At 40.5% G+C, this 19,303-nt stretch overlaps 3 protein-coding genes across 3 annotated transcripts in view; 1 reads left to right on the top strand and 2 right to left on the bottom strand.

The window, feature by feature from the left end:
* LOC129733030 (uncharacterized) overlaps positions 1-15,138 on the top strand; it is a 41,949-nt gene extending 26,811 nt beyond the window's left edge. The window contains exon 7 of the mRNA XM_055694576.1: positions 15,064-15,138. Within this exon, the coding sequence (XP_055550551.1) occupies positions 15,064-15,079 (16 nt within the window). The 3' untranslated portion in view covers positions 15,080-15,138. The remainder of the gene's footprint in view (positions 1-15,063) is intronic.
* On the bottom strand, positions 14,115-14,879 carry LOC129733041 (cuticle protein 7-like). The gene is made up of 2 exons (XM_055694586.1): positions 14,786-14,879; positions 14,115-14,734 (listed from the first exon to the last, which is right to left on the bottom strand). The coding sequence occupies exons 1-2, from the start codon at positions 14,795-14,797 to the stop codon at positions 14,222-14,224; spliced, it is 525 nt and encodes a 174-aa protein (XP_055550561.1). The 5' UTR covers positions 14,798-14,879; the 3' UTR covers positions 14,115-14,221.
* Positions 15,139-17,947: 2,809 nt separating the features above from the next.
* LOC129733040 (cuticle protein 7-like) lies at positions 17,948-18,762 on the bottom strand. Its single transcript, XM_055694585.1, has 2 exons — positions 18,658-18,762; positions 17,948-18,590 (listed from the first exon to the last, which is right to left on the bottom strand). The coding sequence occupies exons 1-2, from the start codon at positions 18,667-18,669 to the stop codon at positions 18,036-18,038; spliced, it is 567 nt and encodes a 188-aa protein (XP_055550560.1). The 5' UTR covers positions 18,670-18,762; the 3' UTR covers positions 17,948-18,035.
* Between the last annotated feature and the right edge of the window lie 541 nt (positions 18,763-19,303).

The following is a 19,303-nucleotide window of genomic DNA, read 5'->3' as shown; positions in this document are numbered from 1 at the left end:
AGTAGGTGAACGAATGGGGCAAATTTTTAAGTCAGATAACGTAAAAAAACTTGAGTTAGGTAGGGAAACGTGCGGCCTGGTGATCCATGCATTGTCGGAAAATTTTAGGAAGCCATTGAAAAACGAAGAGGAGTGATTACCTTGATCTCTATTAAGGAAATTTCTAAACTTTCTGCGACATATTGTTTCCAAGGGATGTTACAGATCGAACTAGACTATGTAATATTGTCGGTAGTCATACCGTGATCTTCGCGAAAAATATTTTCGGACATTTTGGATCTGAAATGGTAAGTTATCCCTTTTTCAGAGTCTTTTTTAGCCGTTATGAATTCTGAAGTATGTTTCTTAAACCGGATGCCTATTTTTTTTTTGGTTTGGCCAATATAAATCTTATCACAACGTGGACATACAACTTTATAAACCTCTGCTCTATGTAATTTGTCAATTGTATCTTTAGTAGAGCCCATTCTTGTTTTAGTTTGGTTTTTCCTACTTCTGTAGGTATCCATACTTAATTTCCTATTTTTTTACGAAGTTGATGTAAAAAATTAACATTGTGTTTAACAACAAACCTATTCCCGATCTCTTTTTAGTGGTATGAGGGTTGTTTATCTATCTATCCATCAATCCCAATTCCCAATATATTCCACTAGCTGACTTGGTAAACTTCGTCCTGCTCATTATTTCCTTTATTTAAATAGTTTCAAACATATTCAATTCATTCCCCATACATCCAAAGATTGCCTTGCGATTTGTTTATATTCTGCAAATACATGACGGATCGGATATTAGAAACGTTCAAAATCAAAAGACAAATGATAGGTTTTATCGTAATGAGAACATCCTCGCCTTTCGGCTACTATACATCACCACGATTTTGGAAATACCCATATTGGGTCGTAATCGGTAGTTTTCCGCTGTTTCCCAGAAACGGCAAGTCGTCATCTTGGATTTCGAAATGGTGTCCAGAGTCGATTTTTGGTTACTATGCATCATCCCGATTATGGAAATATATAAGAATTTTGGATGGTATTGAACAACCTTCAGCTATTTTCCAGTCACCGAAAGCCGCCATCTCAAAATTAAAAATAGTGCCAGGGGTCGATTCTAGAACTCTGAACAACATTCCGATTTAGAAAATACACATTTCGATTGGTATTCGGTCATCCCTGGCTGTTTTCCAGAAACTGGCAGTGGCCATCTTAGAATTCAAAATGGTGTCTGGGGTCGAATTATTATTGCTTCTATGCATTTCATTGTTTTCCGGAAAAATTGGTTGAAATATCTGTTAAATTTGTATGGGAGGCCTTATTATTTTTTGCCCTCAGAATTCTCCTTTTGCCAGTAGTTATGTAGTTAGTAGACAGACAGACAGACAGACAGACAGACAGACAGACAGACAGACAGACAGACAGACAGACAGACAAACAGACAGACAGACAGCGGACAGACAGACAGACAGACAGACAGACAGACAGACAGACAGACAGACAGACAGACAGACAGACAGACAAACAGACAGACAGACAGCGGACAGACAGACAGACAGACAGACAGACAGACAGACAGACAGACAGACAGACAGACAGACAGACAGACAGACAGACAGACAGACAGACAGACAGACAGACAGACAGACAGACAGACAGACAGACAGACAGACAGACAGACAGACAGACAGACAGACAGACAGACAGACAGACAGACAGACAGACAGACAGACAGACAGACAGACAGACAGACAGACAGACAGACAGACAGACAGACAGACAGACAGACAGACAGACAGACAGACAGACAGACAGACAGACAGACAGACAGACAGACAGACAGACAGACAGACAGACAGACAGACAGACAGACAGACAGACAGACAGACAGACAGACAGACAGACAGACAGACAGACAGACAGACAGACAGACAGACAGACAGACAGACAGACAGACAGACAGACAGACAGACAGACAGACAGACAGACAGACAGACAGACAGACAGACAGACAGACAGACAGACAGACAGACAGACAGACAGACAGACAGACAGACAGACAGACAGACAGACAGACAGACAGACAGACAGACAGACAGACAGACAGACAGACAGACAGACAGACAGACAGACAGACAGACAGACAGACAGACAGACAGACAGACAGACAGACAGACAGACAGACAGACAGACAGACAGACAGACAGACAGACAGACAGACAGACAGACAGACAGACAGACAGACAGACAGACAGACAGACAGACAGACAGACAGACAGACAGACAGACAGACAGACAGACAGACAGACAGACAGACAGACAGACAGACAGACAGACAGACAGACAGACAGACAGACAGACAGACAGACAGACAGACAGACAGACAGACAGACAGACAGACAGACAGACAGACAGACAGACAGACAGACAGACAGACAGACAGACAGACAGACAGACAGACAGACAGACAGACAGACAGACAGACAGACAGACAGACAGACAGACAGACAGACAGACAGACAGACAGACAGACAGACAGACAGACAGACAGACAGACAGACAGACAGACAGACAGACAGACAGACAGACAGACAGACAGACAGACAGACAGACAGACAGACAGACAGACAGACAGACAGACAGACAGACAGACAGACAGACAGACAGACAGACAGACAGACAGACAGACAGACAGACAGACAGACAGACAGACAGACAGACAGACAGACAGACAGACAGACAGACAGACAGACAGACAGACAGACAGACAGACAGACAGACAGACAGACAGACAGACAGACAGACAGACAGACAGACAGACAGACAGACAGACAGACAGACAGACAGACAGACAGACAGACAGACAGACAGACAGACAGACAGACAGACAGACAGACAGACAGACAGACAGACAGACAGACAGACAGACAGACAGACAGACAGACAGACAGACAGACAGACAGACAGACAGACAGACAGACAGACAGACAGACAGACAGACAGACAGACAGACAGACAGACAGACAGACAGACAGACAGACAGACAGACAGACAGACAGACAGACAGACAGACAGACAGACAGACAGACAGGCAGACAGAACTCCATGTTTATATGTGTAGAATATTTCAATTTCTTTACTTCATCACTGAGAGGTATAGATTCCATATGGTGGATGTAGAAAAAGCCACATTTCAAAAAAACTTTCTAAGTCCCCCTGTATACAATCAAATCTTGATTCACCTTTAAATTATAAATTTATGCTTAAACAAGCATCATAACTTAATCAACTATAGTCTAATTATAAGTTTACTAGAATTAATTTCGCTTAGTCTAATTTCAAATATCTAAACTCACGCCAGTTACTACAAATACAAATTGTACTAAAAATATATACACAAGATAACAGAAAAAAAAACGAGAGATTAGAGAGGATTACACTATCACCAATAAGCAAATCTTGGCAATCGAAAGTATATTTAAGCCAACATGCAACTAGTTCATCAGTTAAGTTTGATCACCTAAGGCGAGCGCAATAAATTTATACTGAAGTAATCGTTTTGTTTGCTTAAGTTCCCAATAAGTTGGCTCACTGGCCCTTTTGCCGGCCGCGATCGCGGAGAAGTAAATCCTTCGTACCGGTAGAGCATTTCGAGCTCAATCATTGGTCCTTCGAACCGGATCGAAGGCCGTTCCCGCGGAAGGTGTCGTGAGTGTGATAAGTCCGAATAAACGTGCCTCTAAACGGCTTGAGTCATATAGACGTGTGCCAGTGCGATATCGTTGGACAATAGATCCATGAAATTCCGATTGTGCCAGTGACAGTGGTGTGTGAGTGAGCACCCAAGCCGTGTGAAACAATTGTGCCATAGTGGCGGCATTTTTTCCCGCGTTACCCTGATAGCGTCGCTTGGGTACGCCGATTAAGCCAAGTGAAGGCTTATAGAAGATTTTTGATCTGAAAAGACTGTATGTTTCTCGATTTGTGGTGATTGAAGGTGCTTTTGGCACAAACCAAACGGCTTACCAACGAACTTGCTTGTGGTGCATTTGGCATTTCTCGTCCGCGTCGGGAAGGATTGATACGAATTCGTCCGCGTCGGGAAGGAGATTTACGTTACCGTCCGCGTTGGGAAGGATTTGATCGTTATCATCCGCGTCGGGAAGGAAAACCCCGATTTCGTTTCGCGATTGTTTAATACACTAAAAATGTCCACAGACAGAAAAACCGAGAGAAGATTAGTTGAGCTGATAGTGTTTAGAAAGGCACTATATGTGGTTCGTGATTCAGTAGAAAAATTTGTGGCACATTACAATGAAGAACGTGATGCTTGCCAAATATTCGTTCGCCTGGAATCGTTGGATAAAATGTATCAAGAATTCCACGAAATTCAGGCTGAAATCGAGAAAATTGACGGTGTCGATGTTTTAGAGACTCACCTTACCGAACGATCGGATCTAGAAACTGGCTATTGTGAAGCAAAGGGTTTTTTGCTATCGAGAAGAGCACCAGAACCAAACCAAACAGTGTTTAATTCGTCCTTTCTGCCCGCGCCACACACTCCCCCACATAATTTCCATTTGAGATTGCCGAAAATAGATCTCCCGAAATTCAATGGAGATTTTTCGAGGTGGCTATCGTTTCGCGATACTTTCAGCTCTATGGTGCACTCAAATGCTGATATACCGATAGTTACTAAATTGCAGTACTTATTACAATCCCTTCAAGGTGAAGCAAGAAAACCATTTGAAAGCGTTGATGTTGAAGCAGACAGCTACGCGTCAGTGTGGGACGCTTTATTGAAACGTTATGACAATCGTCGGTTCCTGAAAAAGCAACTTTTTCGGACAATTTACGATCTCCCCCCAATAAAAAGAGAATCTGCTCAGGAATTTCACGAGCTTATCGATGAATTCCAACGTCATGTGAAGGCGTTAGCCAAGTTGGAAGAACCAATTCAGTATTGGGATACTCCACTGGTTAATATGTTATGTTACAAGCTCGACCCAGCAACGTTGTGCGCCTGGAAGGAACGAACCAGCCAAAATGGAGACGTAAGTTACGATGGCCTGATTGAGTTTCTGTACCAACGAGTGCGTATTCTGAAGTCCGTTTCGTCAGATCTACTACAACGGTCCCAACCTAATTCAGTAAGGTTGTCCGGTACTCAACCACCCCCCAAAAAAGAATTTTTTGCACAGGACAGTTACTAATGCTGTCGCTTCCCACAGTAAGCCGTCGCCACTATCGTGTCTTGCCTGTCCCCAGAGCCACTTTCTGTTTCAGTGTACAGCTTTCGAGAAAATGTCAGTCGCGCAGCGACGCGAGCTGATTTCCCAGCGAAGGTTATGCTGGAATTGTTTTCGTACCGGTCATCAAGCAAAGAATTGTGAATCCAAATTCTCGTGTCGTGTATGCCGTGACCGTCATCATACGTTACTGCATGATTCCTCTCCATCCAACAAAAACTCGTCAACTCCAGCAGTGACAGTGTCCACATCCGGGCAGCAGCAAAATCCGCCTTTGTCGGCGCTTCCAGTAAAGCCAGGACCATCTAATGTTCAAGTTAGTTTACCGGTTCAGTCCCATCCCAGCACAGTTTTGTTGGAAACAGTCGCTCTCCACATAGTCGATGATTATGGAAACGTTTTTGAAGCTAGAGCGCTGCTAGATTCCGCTTCGATGTCGAACTTCATTTCAAAGAAGTTAGCAACCCTGCTTTGCAATCGTCAAACCAAAACCAACGTTTGTGTTGCAGGAATTGATCAGTCAGTGAAAGGTTAAAACGCACGGTCACCGCGACCGTCAAATCTAAAGCTTGTCCATTTTCCACGAAGCTTGAGTTTTTGGTCATCGACACTCCTACGAACGATTTACCCACTGTATCCGTGCAAATAAGTTCCTGGAATCTGCCAAATGTTACGCTAGCCGATTCGCAATTTTACACTTCCAGTCCAATAGACATTGTCATAGGTGGTGAAACATACTGGGAACTACACACAGGGAAAAAGATTTCCATGGGTCCAAACCAGCCTTAAATCATCGAAACTCCTTTTGGTTGGACTGTTTCAGGGGCAACACTACAAGATTGCTCATCCGCAACCACAAAATGTTTTGTTTCCACTGCTGATAGTAGGCTTGAAGATGCAGTGCAGCGTTTTTGGGAAATGGAGACAATCATCGAACAAAATATTCATTCTCCACCCGAAAGGGCATGTGAGGATATTTATGCTGCTACCACAGCCCGTGATTCCTCTGGTAGATACGTGTTTCGTCTTCCCAAGGTAGGAAAATCGGAAATTGTACTAGGAAATTCTAGAATTACTGCCGAACGAAGATTTCGCAGTCTCGAACGACGGTTAGATCGTGACGCCAACGTTAAATCCGCTTATCATAAATTCATGCTCGAGTATGAAACATTGGGACACATGAAACGACTTAGTGATCCTGTTGATGATTCTATCGAGCACTGCTACCTCCCACACCACCCTGTATTTAAATCTTCCAGTACGACGACAAAGACGAGGGTGGTATTCGACGCGTCATGCAAAACAGCGTCCGGATACTCGCTGAATGATAGTTTGCTAGTAGGCCCCGTTGTACAACAAGATTTACTCTCATTGATTATGCGTTTCCGCACCCACGCAGTTGCGTTGGTGGCCGATGTGGAAAAAATGTACCGACAGGTACTGGTACATTCTAACGATCAGCCCCTACAAAGAATATTATGGCGTTCAAACCCCAACGAACATATCGCAACATATGAACTACAGACCGTTACATACGGTACAGCTTCTGCATCGTACCTTGCCACGAAGACACTTAAACAGTTATCCATTGACGAAAAACATCAGTTTCCTAATGCTGCTGAACCAGTAGCCGAAGATTTTTATGTCGACGATTTTCTGTCTGATGCCGCGGATGCTCAAACTGCCCGTGTAATTCAACATGAAGTTTCCCAAATGCTTAAGACTGCCGGTTTCCCTCTAAAGAAATGGGCTTTGAACTCAGTGGAGGTGTTGGAAGGTATCCCACCTGATGACCGGGCCATTCAACCATTCTTCGACATTCAGGATGCGCAATCCATCAGCACCCTTGGATTGATATGGGAACCCAAAACTGATACGTTTCGCTTTAAAGTGGAATTACCTTTGCCAGCGGCTGTTTTGACTAAACGAAACGTGATGTCCTACATCGCTCAAATTTTTGATCCGCTAGGTTTGGTAGGTCCAACTATCATGAAGGCTAAATTGTTCATGCAGCGTTTGTGGGCGCTAAGATCTGCCGATGGCCAACGCTTTGAATGGGATCAACCATTGCCACTGAAGCTCCAAGATGCGTGGAAAGAATACCATACCAAAATAGATGTTCTGCGTCAGATCAAAATTCCTCGATTCGTGTCTTTGCCTCGCGCAACCAGCTTTGAATTACATTTTTTCGCTGATGCTTCCGAAACGGCTTACGGAACGTGCTGTTACGTCCGCACTTAAACAGCAAACCGAATTTCTGTTCAGCTTATGGCGTCACAATGCAAGGTAACGCCGCTTTCAACCCATCACACAATCGCAAAGCTAGAGCTTTGTGCCACCTGCTTAACCACCCAGTTTTATAAGAAAGTTATCGCGGCTATAAAAATCTCACCCACTGGAATCCATTTTTGGTCAGACTCCACCACGGTTTTACAATGGCTGCGTTCACCACCAGGCCGTTGAAAGACGTTCGTAGCCAACCGCGTGACCTACATCCAGCAACACACCTCCATTGACAGCTGGAAACACATCGCCGGTATAGAAAACCCGGCAGATGATATCTCTCGAGGATTGAGTCCTACAGAAATCGTAAACTATGCCAGGTGGTGGTCCGGACCATCTTGGCTCTCCCTACCTTCAGAATGCTGGCCCACCGGAGCGCTACCGGCCGATGAATAACCGGAAACCAAAACCGAGGGCAGAAACGTTCCGTTAGTCGCTGTGTCTGCTACGCAATGCAGCTTCAGCGATTATTTGTTTGCACGGTACTCGGATTATTCTAAATTGCGAAGAACCACGGCTTACTGCCTCAAATTTCTCCAACAATTACGTAAACGCACCTTAATTCGTCGCGACCATCCACAAAAGTACATTAAGCTCATTCCTCGTCGCATAAAAATTAAACCATCCCATGCAGTTAATACTGACGAATTAATCTCAGCCGATATGGTACTGTGCCGTATGGCGCAACGAGACAGTTTTTGGGAAGAACACAATAATCTCGTAAACGGACTTCAATTGGCCAAGCCCAACACCTTGAAATGGCTTAAACCCTACATGGACTCAGCAGGCATCATTCGAGTAGGCGGTCGCTTGATCAACCTCGATCTACCCGAATCATCCAAACACCCGATAGTTTTGAAAGCGAGTCACCCCTTGAGCGTCATCATAGCCAACCACATTCACAAAATTCTTCTTCATGCTGGTCCTCAACTAATGCTGGCCACTCTTCGCCAGAAATATTGGATTCTAGGAGGAAGAAATCTTGTACGCCAAATTTACCACAAATGTCACACCTGCTTCCGTTACAAACCAGTGTTAATCAAACAAACAACAGCTGATTTGCCAGCTTCACGTGTCACCCCTAGTCGACCATTTTCCGTGTGTGGGATCGATTATTGTGGGCCTTTTTATGTGAAGTCAGCTGTTCGGAAGCGCGGACCAACGAAAGTTTATGTGGCAATTTTCATATGCTTTTCCACACGGGCTGTTTATATAGAGCTCGTAAGTGATTTGTCCACTGCTGCCTTTCTGGCTGCCCTCAAACGCCTAGTTGCTCGTCGCGGAAGGATTTCCGAGCATCATTCTGATAATGCCACTGCGTTTAAGGGGGCCGTTCACGCACTTAATAAAGTGTATCGAATGTTGAAATTAGAAGAAGACGACCGCAATGAAATTTTCAGTTGGTGTGCAAACAACGAAATAAGGTGGAAATTTATTCCGCCACGTGCGCCACACTTTGGAGGCCTATGGGAGGCCGCAGTGAAATCTGCCAAATTTCACCTTCTAAAGGAGTTGCGAAACACCGCTATCAGATACGAGGACCTGCTAACTCTGCTTGCACAAGTGGAAATGTGCCTCAATTCCCGACCACTCACACCAATACCATCAGAATCAACAGATCTAGAAGCCTTGACACCGGAACACTTCCTGGTGGGCTCCAATCGACAAGCTGTCATCGAACCGTCTGTAACCAACGTACCAGAAAATCGGCTTAACCATTGGCAGCAAACTCAGCAACATTTTCAACGCATCTGGGCTCGCTGGTATCCCGAGTACCTTCAACAACTCCAGTCAAGGGCATCAAACAGCTGCAGTCCACCTGTTAAAATTGAACCCGGAAGAATCGTTGTTGTTCGAGAGGATAATTTACCACCAACCCAGTGGCCGCTTGCGAAAATTACCGCAGTACATCCTGGGAAGGATGGAATCGTCCGAGTCGTTACATTGAAAATATCCACTGCAGATAACGTCGTACGACCTGTAACCAGAATCGCCTTACTGCCGATGCCGAATGAAGATGTTTCGTTAAACTCAACAAACCCTTAGAGCAGTCTAATACTTGCTCGATGCGCATTTGGATTTAAAACAGGTAATTAGCATTCCAATTAATTACTTCCACCCGTATGATCTACCTGGTCTTTTTTATTTGCCGGCTGAATGACGAGGATCGTCGCATCATCACGCAACTAGTATGTTGTTGAACTTATTTTCACTGGAGTAATATCAGCGTGCTTGTGCAATTACGAGACGCTACCGCACGCTACTATAACAACACGGCGAATCAACCGAAAGCACACCTACACCAGTGGAACGATATTCTCGACCGGTCAAAGTTCGAAGGAAAAATAAGAAAGTGCTTACAAATTAGTAAAATAAAATAAACAAAGTTTAGAAGTTACTAAAAAGAGATAGGCCACCTGAAAGGGATAGTTGAAATATCCTAAATATTTCAAAGGGGCCGGAACGTATACAATCAAATCATGATTCACCTTTAAATTATAAATTTATGCTTAAACAAGCATCATAACTTAATCAACTAAAGTCTAATTATAAGTTTACTAGAATTAATTTCGCTTAGTCTAATTTCAAATATCTAAACTCACGCCAATTACTACAAATACAAATTGTACTAAAAATATATACAAAAAGATAGCAGAAAAAAACAAGAGATTAGAGAGGATTACACGATCACCAATAAGCAAATCTTGGCAATCGAAAATATACTTAAGCCAACATGCAACTAGTTCATCAGTTAAGTTTGATCACCCAAGGCGAGCGCAATAAATTTATACTGAAGTAATCGTTTTGTTTGCTTAAGTTTCCAATAAGTTGGCTCACTGGCCCTTCTGCCAGCCGCGATCGCGGAGAAGTAAATCCTTCGTACCGGTAGAGTATTTCGAGCTCAATCACCCCCTGTTTTAAAATGCAAAAAAAAATACCTCCACCAACGATTTGGTAATGAGTTTTTTCCTTAAGTTTATTTTCAAAATGTGTCATTAAAAGTTCATATAGGAAAGTGAATGAGGATACCCCATCGGTGCCCCTCTTGTTAGTTGGTAAAATTTCTTATGAAATGAAAAATAATTGTCTTCCACGTAAAGCCGAGTTAACTTCAAGTAACTATTTACTTTTATTTTCCAAGAGTTGTGATATCGTTGAGAGAGGAGCCAACCTTCCAAAAGATTTATAGCTTCTTTCACTGGGACACTCGGGAAGAATGCTGTGACATTAAAAGAATACATTATCTAGTTATCATTATTAATACCCCCGAGAATTTCAGGGGTTGTTTGAAATTCCTTGACGGTTATTCAATATATTTTTTTATGTAAAATATATTTTGCCAATTTTTTCGTTGGTGCACCCACAGTAGAAACGATCTATCGCATTTCATCATCAGGATTATGTACATTTAGGCAGTTGTTTGTTCTAGGAAGAAAGGGGTTTGAAAAACTTGACTTTTCAAAGCATAATTTAAATAGCTTGGCATTTCAACATTCTTCAACAGTTTTTTGAAAAAAATTCACCATGTCGACAATTACGTCCTTCTGAAACGCTTGCACTCGATATATGTCATTTTACACTTCAACAGCTAATTCAACAAATCTTACCGATCGCAACTTAAATACAATGAAATAAAGTGAAATGCCAATTTCTGACCCATGACCCGGTAGTTCTCGCGATTTTCATAAACTATAGATCAGTTATAATGTAAATGATTCGTGCTGAACTAGCCGAGTATCTATTGATGATAAAAAATACATATAAAGCCCACATGGTTTCGATATACTGTCATACCTCGATATAAGGCAACCTCGATATAAAGTCACTCTATATAACGTAACTTTTACCTCGATATAATGTAACTTTTTAAATAACTTATAATTAAAGTACCTACAACAACTATTGTTGGAGTGTATAATGTTCCGAATAGATGTTTTTAGTAAGTTTTGTTTTTAGTAAGTTTGAGAATTGCCTTAAAAGGGAATAAAACAGGTTTATATATATACTGTTAGGTGAAGGAAAATTCGTTTTAGCGCACCTTCGAGTAATCATCAAGAATTTTGCATCAATGAAAAAAAAATTTTTTTTTCGTGCTTCGAGATAATGAAACTAAAAAAAAGTTGCCTTATATCGAGGAATGTCTGTATTCGGCAAAATTATAGATATGTACTGCCGTAATCTCGCAGACTGACGTAAGCGCCATTTTGTCAAATATGGGGTTCTTATGCCAATTCGTTCGTTGTTCGAAGATCCATCTTTTGGTATCTTTGTTTTGGTTGTTTCTTATTCGTTCCTTGCATAAAATCAAGAAAACAAAATGACGTATGCACCATTTCGATACAGAACTGACAAGTAACCCGTTCGTTTTTGGGCCGTATTGAAAAATTGATCAAATGGATGCACGTCATAATGTTGTATCACGGCAGTGTAGTAATCCAAAATATAATACGCTGTAAAAATAACTTTAAATTAATCATCAATTTTCAGTTTTTAGTTAATGTTTTGCAGTTATTATTGAAATAATAAGATTTTTGTTGAAAAGTACCTTTTGAGATTTTTAACTCATATTGTTTAATTTTTTTTTCCTTCTACGATAGGTATATATTTTCTTCGAAAGGAATCAATTACCTACTATCGACAACTTTCTTCAAAACATTTGACTCTGGCGTTTCAATGGGGTCGTAACGAACTGTACACTAAGGCTAATGACATACTGAGGCGTCAAATGAAGCGAAGCAAAAAGCGTCGCAAAAGCGTCAGAGCTACTTCTTCGAACGTCTATATGAAACGCTCAAACCGGTCATACTGGAGCGGCAAAGATGCGTCGATAGAGGCGGCGAAACAGAACGAGAAGTGGTTTGACGCGCGTATATGTACGTGGTAATACCATATTCAGACTAAATCTTTTATCGCCAGGTGCTTTATATTTGCTTTGTTTTGGTTTGGTAATTGAAAAAAGCAAATTAAATACATTTTCGTTTAGAAAATGTTAAAATGTTTAGAAGAGGGTTGTGCAGTAAATCCATGTTCAGACTAAACCTGATATCGCCAGGTACTTAATATTTGCTTTATTTTGGTCTTAAATCTTAAAAAAGAAAAAAATTAGGATAGAAAATACTATCGGGGAAAATTTTCAGGTCGTCGAGAAAATAGCACTGATATTATTGATTGATATTGTTGAGTTTTGATTTGAATGGCCAGAAATCTAATATGCTGAACTTCTTTGGTCGCGAAAACGCAAGCCGCTGAGTAACTAGCTGTGCTCACATGGGTTATTCAAATGCTAACAGATATTATAAACTAGTTGAACGTTGCTCGGGGTCAACGGGTTTAAAATTTAGAATCATTTCTTATATTTTTTACTACGTCTGTAGCGCAACTCACTTCAGTAATATTATTTTATTTCATAAAAAAATCTTTATGTTTACAAAAACCGTAATTTAACGTGCTTTAAGAAGCAAAAAAATTTTCATTCGACGAATTCATATTTCCTTCAAACAAAACCGCTACTGGAATCTAGGAATATGACAACACAACGCATTTGCGACGCTCGATCCAGTATGTTATAGGAAGCTTCACCCAACACTTCTGTTTATTCCGCTTCTCAAACGCTCAACGCTTCGCTTCATTTGACGCCTCAGTATGTCAGTAGCCTAACTGTTGGCTGTAGTAGGGTGTCCCAAAAAAATCGATGTTGAAAAAGTCAAGGTGCTCAGCCCTAAATTGAAAGATAATGTTATTTATAGCATTTTTGTAGAACATTTCGACTTTCTAAAAATTTGTTTTCAGGTTGCCCAAACGTGATTTATGAAAAAATGACTTTTTTAAGCTACAAACTCACTCTTTTGCACTTTTTTCAATTCTGTTCGATTCCTAAATTTTTCCATATATTTTTTTATTTTTGTGGGGTTGTTTTTGAGTATTTTGCATGGTTCAGTTCAGCATTGCATTCAGTTTTTTGACTCCCAAAGCCCATTAAACATCATAAAAAATATATTTTTTCTAATAATTTTTAGATAAAACCCTTCAAAACACAAATAAAAAAAAAAATGTTTGTGATGCTGAACCAAACCATGCAAAATATTCAAAAATAATCTCACAAAAATAAAAAAATATATGGAAAAACTTAGGAATCGAACAGATTTGAAAAGAATGCAGAAGAGTGGTTTTGTAGCTTGAAAAAGCCATTTTTTCATAAATCACGTTTGGGAAACCTGAAATCGATTTTCTAGAAAGTCGAAATGTTCTACAAAAATGCTATAAATAACATTATCTTTCAATTTAGGGCTGAGCACCTTGACTTTTTCAACATCGATTTTTTTTGGGACAGGCTACTGTAAAGTCTGTGTCGAACAAACAGAAGGTCAAATTCCAAATCGAAAGGTAGCACGTAATGCTTTGCAGAACGTTAAGGTGGAATTCTTATGTTTTGATGACACACAAACTCTTATTGGACTCTAAGACCCCTCGCCAGAAGTAATGATGGGCAAAAAAGTAAAAATTTTAGAGTATAAAAATATTTGAGAATTAACACCAAATAAAGTGCAGACAATTTTTTGTTAGCATAGTCAAATAACACACAACCGAGAACTGTTTTTTACATTACAATCGCAGTTTTTATTTTTTCAAAATTCAACTACCTATGGTCTAAGATGTAACGATCAGATGATGAATGGCACAGTGTCGATTTTCCCTTCTCTAGTAATGATGTTGATAATACGCTGGCTGAGCGATAACCTTGGCGACGGGTTGAGCGATAACTTTGGTAACGGGTTGGGCAATCTTGACGGCAGCTGGTTCCCGGCGGACAACGGCGTTGAACCCATTGTGCTCGTCGGCGGTGTAATCAACGATGCGCTGGTGGCCGTCGGAGTCCAAAAGGCTGTACTGGCCTTGAACTTGATCTCCGTGGCGGGTTTCGTGTTGGCTCTTGATATCTCCGGTGTGAGCATCGTGAACGGAGTAGGAGAACTCGTAGTTAGCTGGAGCATATTCCTCCACTTGTTTGACATAGGTTGGCTGAGCGATGGCTTTGACGTATGTCGGCTGAACATAGGCTGGCTGGGCAATGGTCTTGACATAGGCAGGCTGAGCAATAGCTTTCACCAACGGTTGCTGGTGGTAGATCGGTGAGGCAGTATGGTAAGCAATTGGCTGGGCTGGTAGAAGACCAGCGCTGGCCACAGCCACCAGAGCGAATAGAGCAACAAACTGGAAAGATTCTATTCAGAACCAATTCTAGCCAAATATTATAGAACTTACTTTGAATGCCATTCTGGATAGTTTGCCTGTAGAGAAGGTGTGTCACTAGTTGAACTTTGATCGAATGTTATCGCTTGACATCCCACCCGAGTTTATATACCAAAAAATAAACCGATCAGTTTTCCTTGAGAACAGAATATTTTACACGGTTTATTGAATATAGTTCACTGGGTCGAAAATCGTAGTGTATACATGTAGTACCAAGAATCGAAATCGGCAAAACCACCTATACCAGCTCAACTGCCCTTCCACAATATCCTTTTTCATTTTACTTCCAGCTCCGACATCGAGTAAAACAGCCGAGCAAAAACTACTCAAAAGCAGCATTCGGTACCAAGATCAATCATTTCGGAAGTGAAACTCTATCCGCGAGCAAGGTAGGATTGAAGGTTAACGAACGAATTGACCCGTTTTTGCTCTCTTTTTGTCTTGTGGACATGGAAGTAGGGCACATTTTCTGCTGTACGATCATGTGTGAAGGAAGCATGCTCTGACGAAAACGAAATCAGTTTGCAGCCGGTGTCGGATCCGAAAGGAGCGGAACCAAGTTTTTTGTTGTTAACTCAGTTTACAATACAGGTACTCGTAATGTGGAGTTATGAAATGTAATAGTAAAATAGTGCAAAAAAAATCCCTTTTTAATTAAGTTTAGCTCTGTTTTATTTCTAAACAACTAACTGGAAGTCAAAATCATTTCCTGTTATGGTAATAAAAATAGAAACAAATATTTTAAATTACATAGGGTATCGAACGTCGGAAGTGGCTTTCTTCGGTTTATGTGTTGCAGCATTCTCATGCAAGAAAGCTGCCAAACAAAGCCACTTTATTACCTTATGTCTTATTTTTTCTTATTTTTATGAGGGAAGGTTGTGTAAACTAATATAAACATCTAGTACAAATTTATTATTTTGTATTAAAACAATAATATAATCATAAATTTCGAGAATATTTTGCTACGGTTGCTATATTATTATGCTAATGAGAAAAGTACATTTGCTCTAATGAAGCATATTTATAAAAATACAACATATACAGTCATGGAGAAAATAATAAATACACTTGCAGTGTTGGATAATTTTTCGTATTTGCGCAGTGATTTTATATGTTGTATGATGTTATGTTACGTCATTATGATCTGCAGACGCTCTTTTTGGAAGAGGAACGGAAAATGAACTGGAGAAATTTCTTTGTCAGTGATTCCGAAACTTTTTTGCGTGAGTAAGTGTTTTTGAGTGGCGAATAAAATAGATACACTATTGAAATATATATACAAAACAATCCAAATTAGCTTTATTTCTCTACATATCGTTAGCAAAGTGACCTTTTACGTTACAAAACTCATTTTCAGTAATTCGTGGCTTGTCCTTTGTTTTGTAAAACCATGTTCATCTTCGTGGTATGTTTACCACCAGGTTTTCACGAGTAGAAGCTGGACTAGCATTTCACGCTGCCTGTACGACGTTCCATAAGTTTGTTTCATTCCTTAGATGATGCTTTGCAACGTATGACTTAACAATCTTCCATAGATTTTTGATACGGCTTAAGTTAGGAGATAGTCTGGCCAATCCAACAATTTTATATTTTCCTCTGAAAATCATCTTCAAGTTTTCAATGCCGTATGTTTAGGATCGTTACCCTCCAACGAAGAAACATGTTTTCTTTGGCATACGGAAGCATTACGCTACCTAAAATTTCTACATAGTCGTTAGTATTCATAGTCTATATTATAAAATGAATGGGTTCCACACCAGCATCAGAAAACAGCGCCACACCGTTTTGTGATCACTCCCAAATTTTACTACCTCTTGGTTGATTGTGCGAGAAGTCTTCTCACCAGCTGCTAACCGTTTGGACCTAAAAAGTTAAATTTCGACTCATCCGACCAGAACACGATGTGCTATTTAGTTGCACCTTAGTCTAACATTTTTTTTGAAAATTCAGTTCTTGCCAAAATGTGTCGCTTTTGAAGTAGAGTAAGGTTTCCTGTGCACCTAGGTCGTCGATTTTGCTTCCGTAAGCCGAAGAAAACATGCCACTTTGCTGGACCTTTAGCAGTATAAAGATCCTAAACATACAGTATTGAAAACAAGAAGATGATTTTCGAATGAAAATATAAAATTATTAGTTTGGCCAGTGCAGTCTCCTAATTTAAATTCTTTAGAAATTCTATGGAAAATTGGGAAAGTCTAGGTTGCAAAGCATCATCCAAAGAATAAAACAGACTTATGGGACGTCGTACAGGCAGCGTGAAATGCTAGTCCAGATTCTGCTCGTGAAAAACCTGGTGGTAAACATGCCACTAGGATTGAATATGGTTTTACAAAATTTTTAATAAAATAAAATTCCTCGTATGCGAAAATTCAACGTACAAATGTTCATTTGTTTTAATGAGTAGCATATCACCTGAGTAGGTGCTAATGGTAATAAGTAATAACGATTTAGGTGCTTGGCTCTCATCATACAGTCATACCTCGATATAAGGCAACCTCGATATAACGTCATTTTTTAAAATGTATTGAAATTGAAAATAAATGATACAGCAACTGTTTTTGGGCTATAAATTGCTTCAAAAAATGTCTGTAGTAAGTTTTGAAACCAATGAAACCAATGCGATCTTAATGGGCATAAGAAAGGTTTGAAAATACTGATAGGTGATGGAAAATTGGTTTTCGCGCATCTTTGTGTAACCATTAACATTCTTGCATAAATTGAAAAAAAAAAAATTTTTTTTTAGCTTCGATATAATGTAACTCGATATAACGTAACGAAAATAAATATAAAGTTGCCTTATATTGAGGTATGACTGTGTTCATTTTAAGTGCGTTCGAAACATAAAAATGTAATTGATTTTTACACGAAAATACGCAATAAGCATTTTTTGAATGAAAAAATACCCGTTTGTAGGGTAAAGCTTGAATTGAACTCCAACACTCTAGTTTGTTGTTTTCCATACGAGTAAAATAAAACTTCAATAGATTTTTTTCAGCAAAACGACGTTAGTTCAAATTGGTTGTGATTAGATATTAAACTTGAACAGTTATTCAGTTTTTCAAAAGACCTACGAACTGAACATTTTTATACAATCGTATCTCCTATTTTAATTGTTCAGGTTGAGATCTCAGTTGAGAACTCATTATGCATAATAAAACTAAAGAAAAAATGTGTCATTTGAAGGTTTATTAATTAACTTATTACTAACGATGATCAAGTTCGTAATATTAACTTAACATGGAGGCAAATATTACCCCACTCAGTAGTGCGACAGTCCAGTAGTTTTAATCACAGTAGAGGGAGCAGCGGCATGGTAGGAACCAGCTGAGGCAATGTATGTCGGTTGGGCGGCAATCACTTTAGTAATTGGCTGAGCAATGGCTACCTTATGCACCGGTTGTGGGATCCGAATATCGGATGGCTCACGGTGCACCACGGCGTTGAAACCGTTATGGTCATCGGCTGTATACTGAACGGTTCGCTTGTGACCGTCGGAATCGATCAGACTGTATTGGCCATGGACTTGATCTCCTTGGCGAGACTCATGTTGTTCCTTGATGTCGCCGGTGTGCTCATCGTGAACCCCGTAGGAAAAGTCGTACTGTACATTGTGGTCATCGTGATATTCGACTTGTTTAACTAATGTTGGTTGGGCGATGGTTTTTACGAGTGTAGGCTGATGGGCGATGGTTTTAACTATTGCCGGTTGGGGATGGTGGTAAGAAGTAAGCGGTTCATGGTATGAAGTGTGCACCTCCTGCACCGGAACAATCCCAGCGGTGGCAATGCTCAAAACTGCGAATAGGGCGAGAAACTACAAACGGCACTATTGTTAATAAATCACAAAAATTCTGGTTCGAGTTTTAGGACACGTCACTTACTCTGTAAGTCATGTTTGAAGCCTCCGTTCACGATCCCTTGGTTGAAAGTCACTGATGGTTTTCGGAGCATCCAGCTGGTTTATATATGTACAGCAAAACCTCCGGATGGGAGTCGTAGAGCACTAGGTAGCATCATTATTGATGAATATCCTCAAAATGGAAAGCAATTTTTGCGCTGCCTTTATTTTGCACACAGAAAAAATGGTTCTTTTTCTTTTATTCGTTTTTTCAACGCTACCAACCACAGTGGGACCAGCAAGGGTCACTAACAAGCCGGCTTGTGTAAAACAGGTTTACCGGTTTCACTTGGATATACTTTCGCGCCTAGTTTGTAGGTATTGTTATACGACCGCGGCGACAGCCGCATTTCAAGATACAAGTTCAGATGTGACGCAATGTCGCGCGCAGCATAATTCGCCCGGAGGCATTGCTTGACGTTGATTTTCTACCCCATACCGGTTTTTGAGCGGGGTACTGCCGTTCAGAGCATAAGAGTTTTTTTTTGTTTCTAGAAAATACTTGAAAAACCGATTCTACAGTTTTGGAGTCTGACAGAAGTCATTTCTAAGTTTAAAAATCGTTTCATGAGAAATTTTTTCAGGTTGCAAAATTTGTATGATGCATATTTGTCGTACCATTGTGAAGC

The sequence above is a fragment of the Wyeomyia smithii genome, chromosome 3 (genome assembly GCF_029784165.1).
Source record: "Wyeomyia smithii strain HCP4-BCI-WySm-NY-G18 chromosome 3, ASM2978416v1, whole genome shotgun sequence".
NCBI lineage: Eukaryota > Metazoa > Arthropoda > Insecta > Diptera > Culicidae > Wyeomyia > Wyeomyia smithii.
This window is presented reverse-complemented; position numbering and strand designations above follow the sequence as displayed.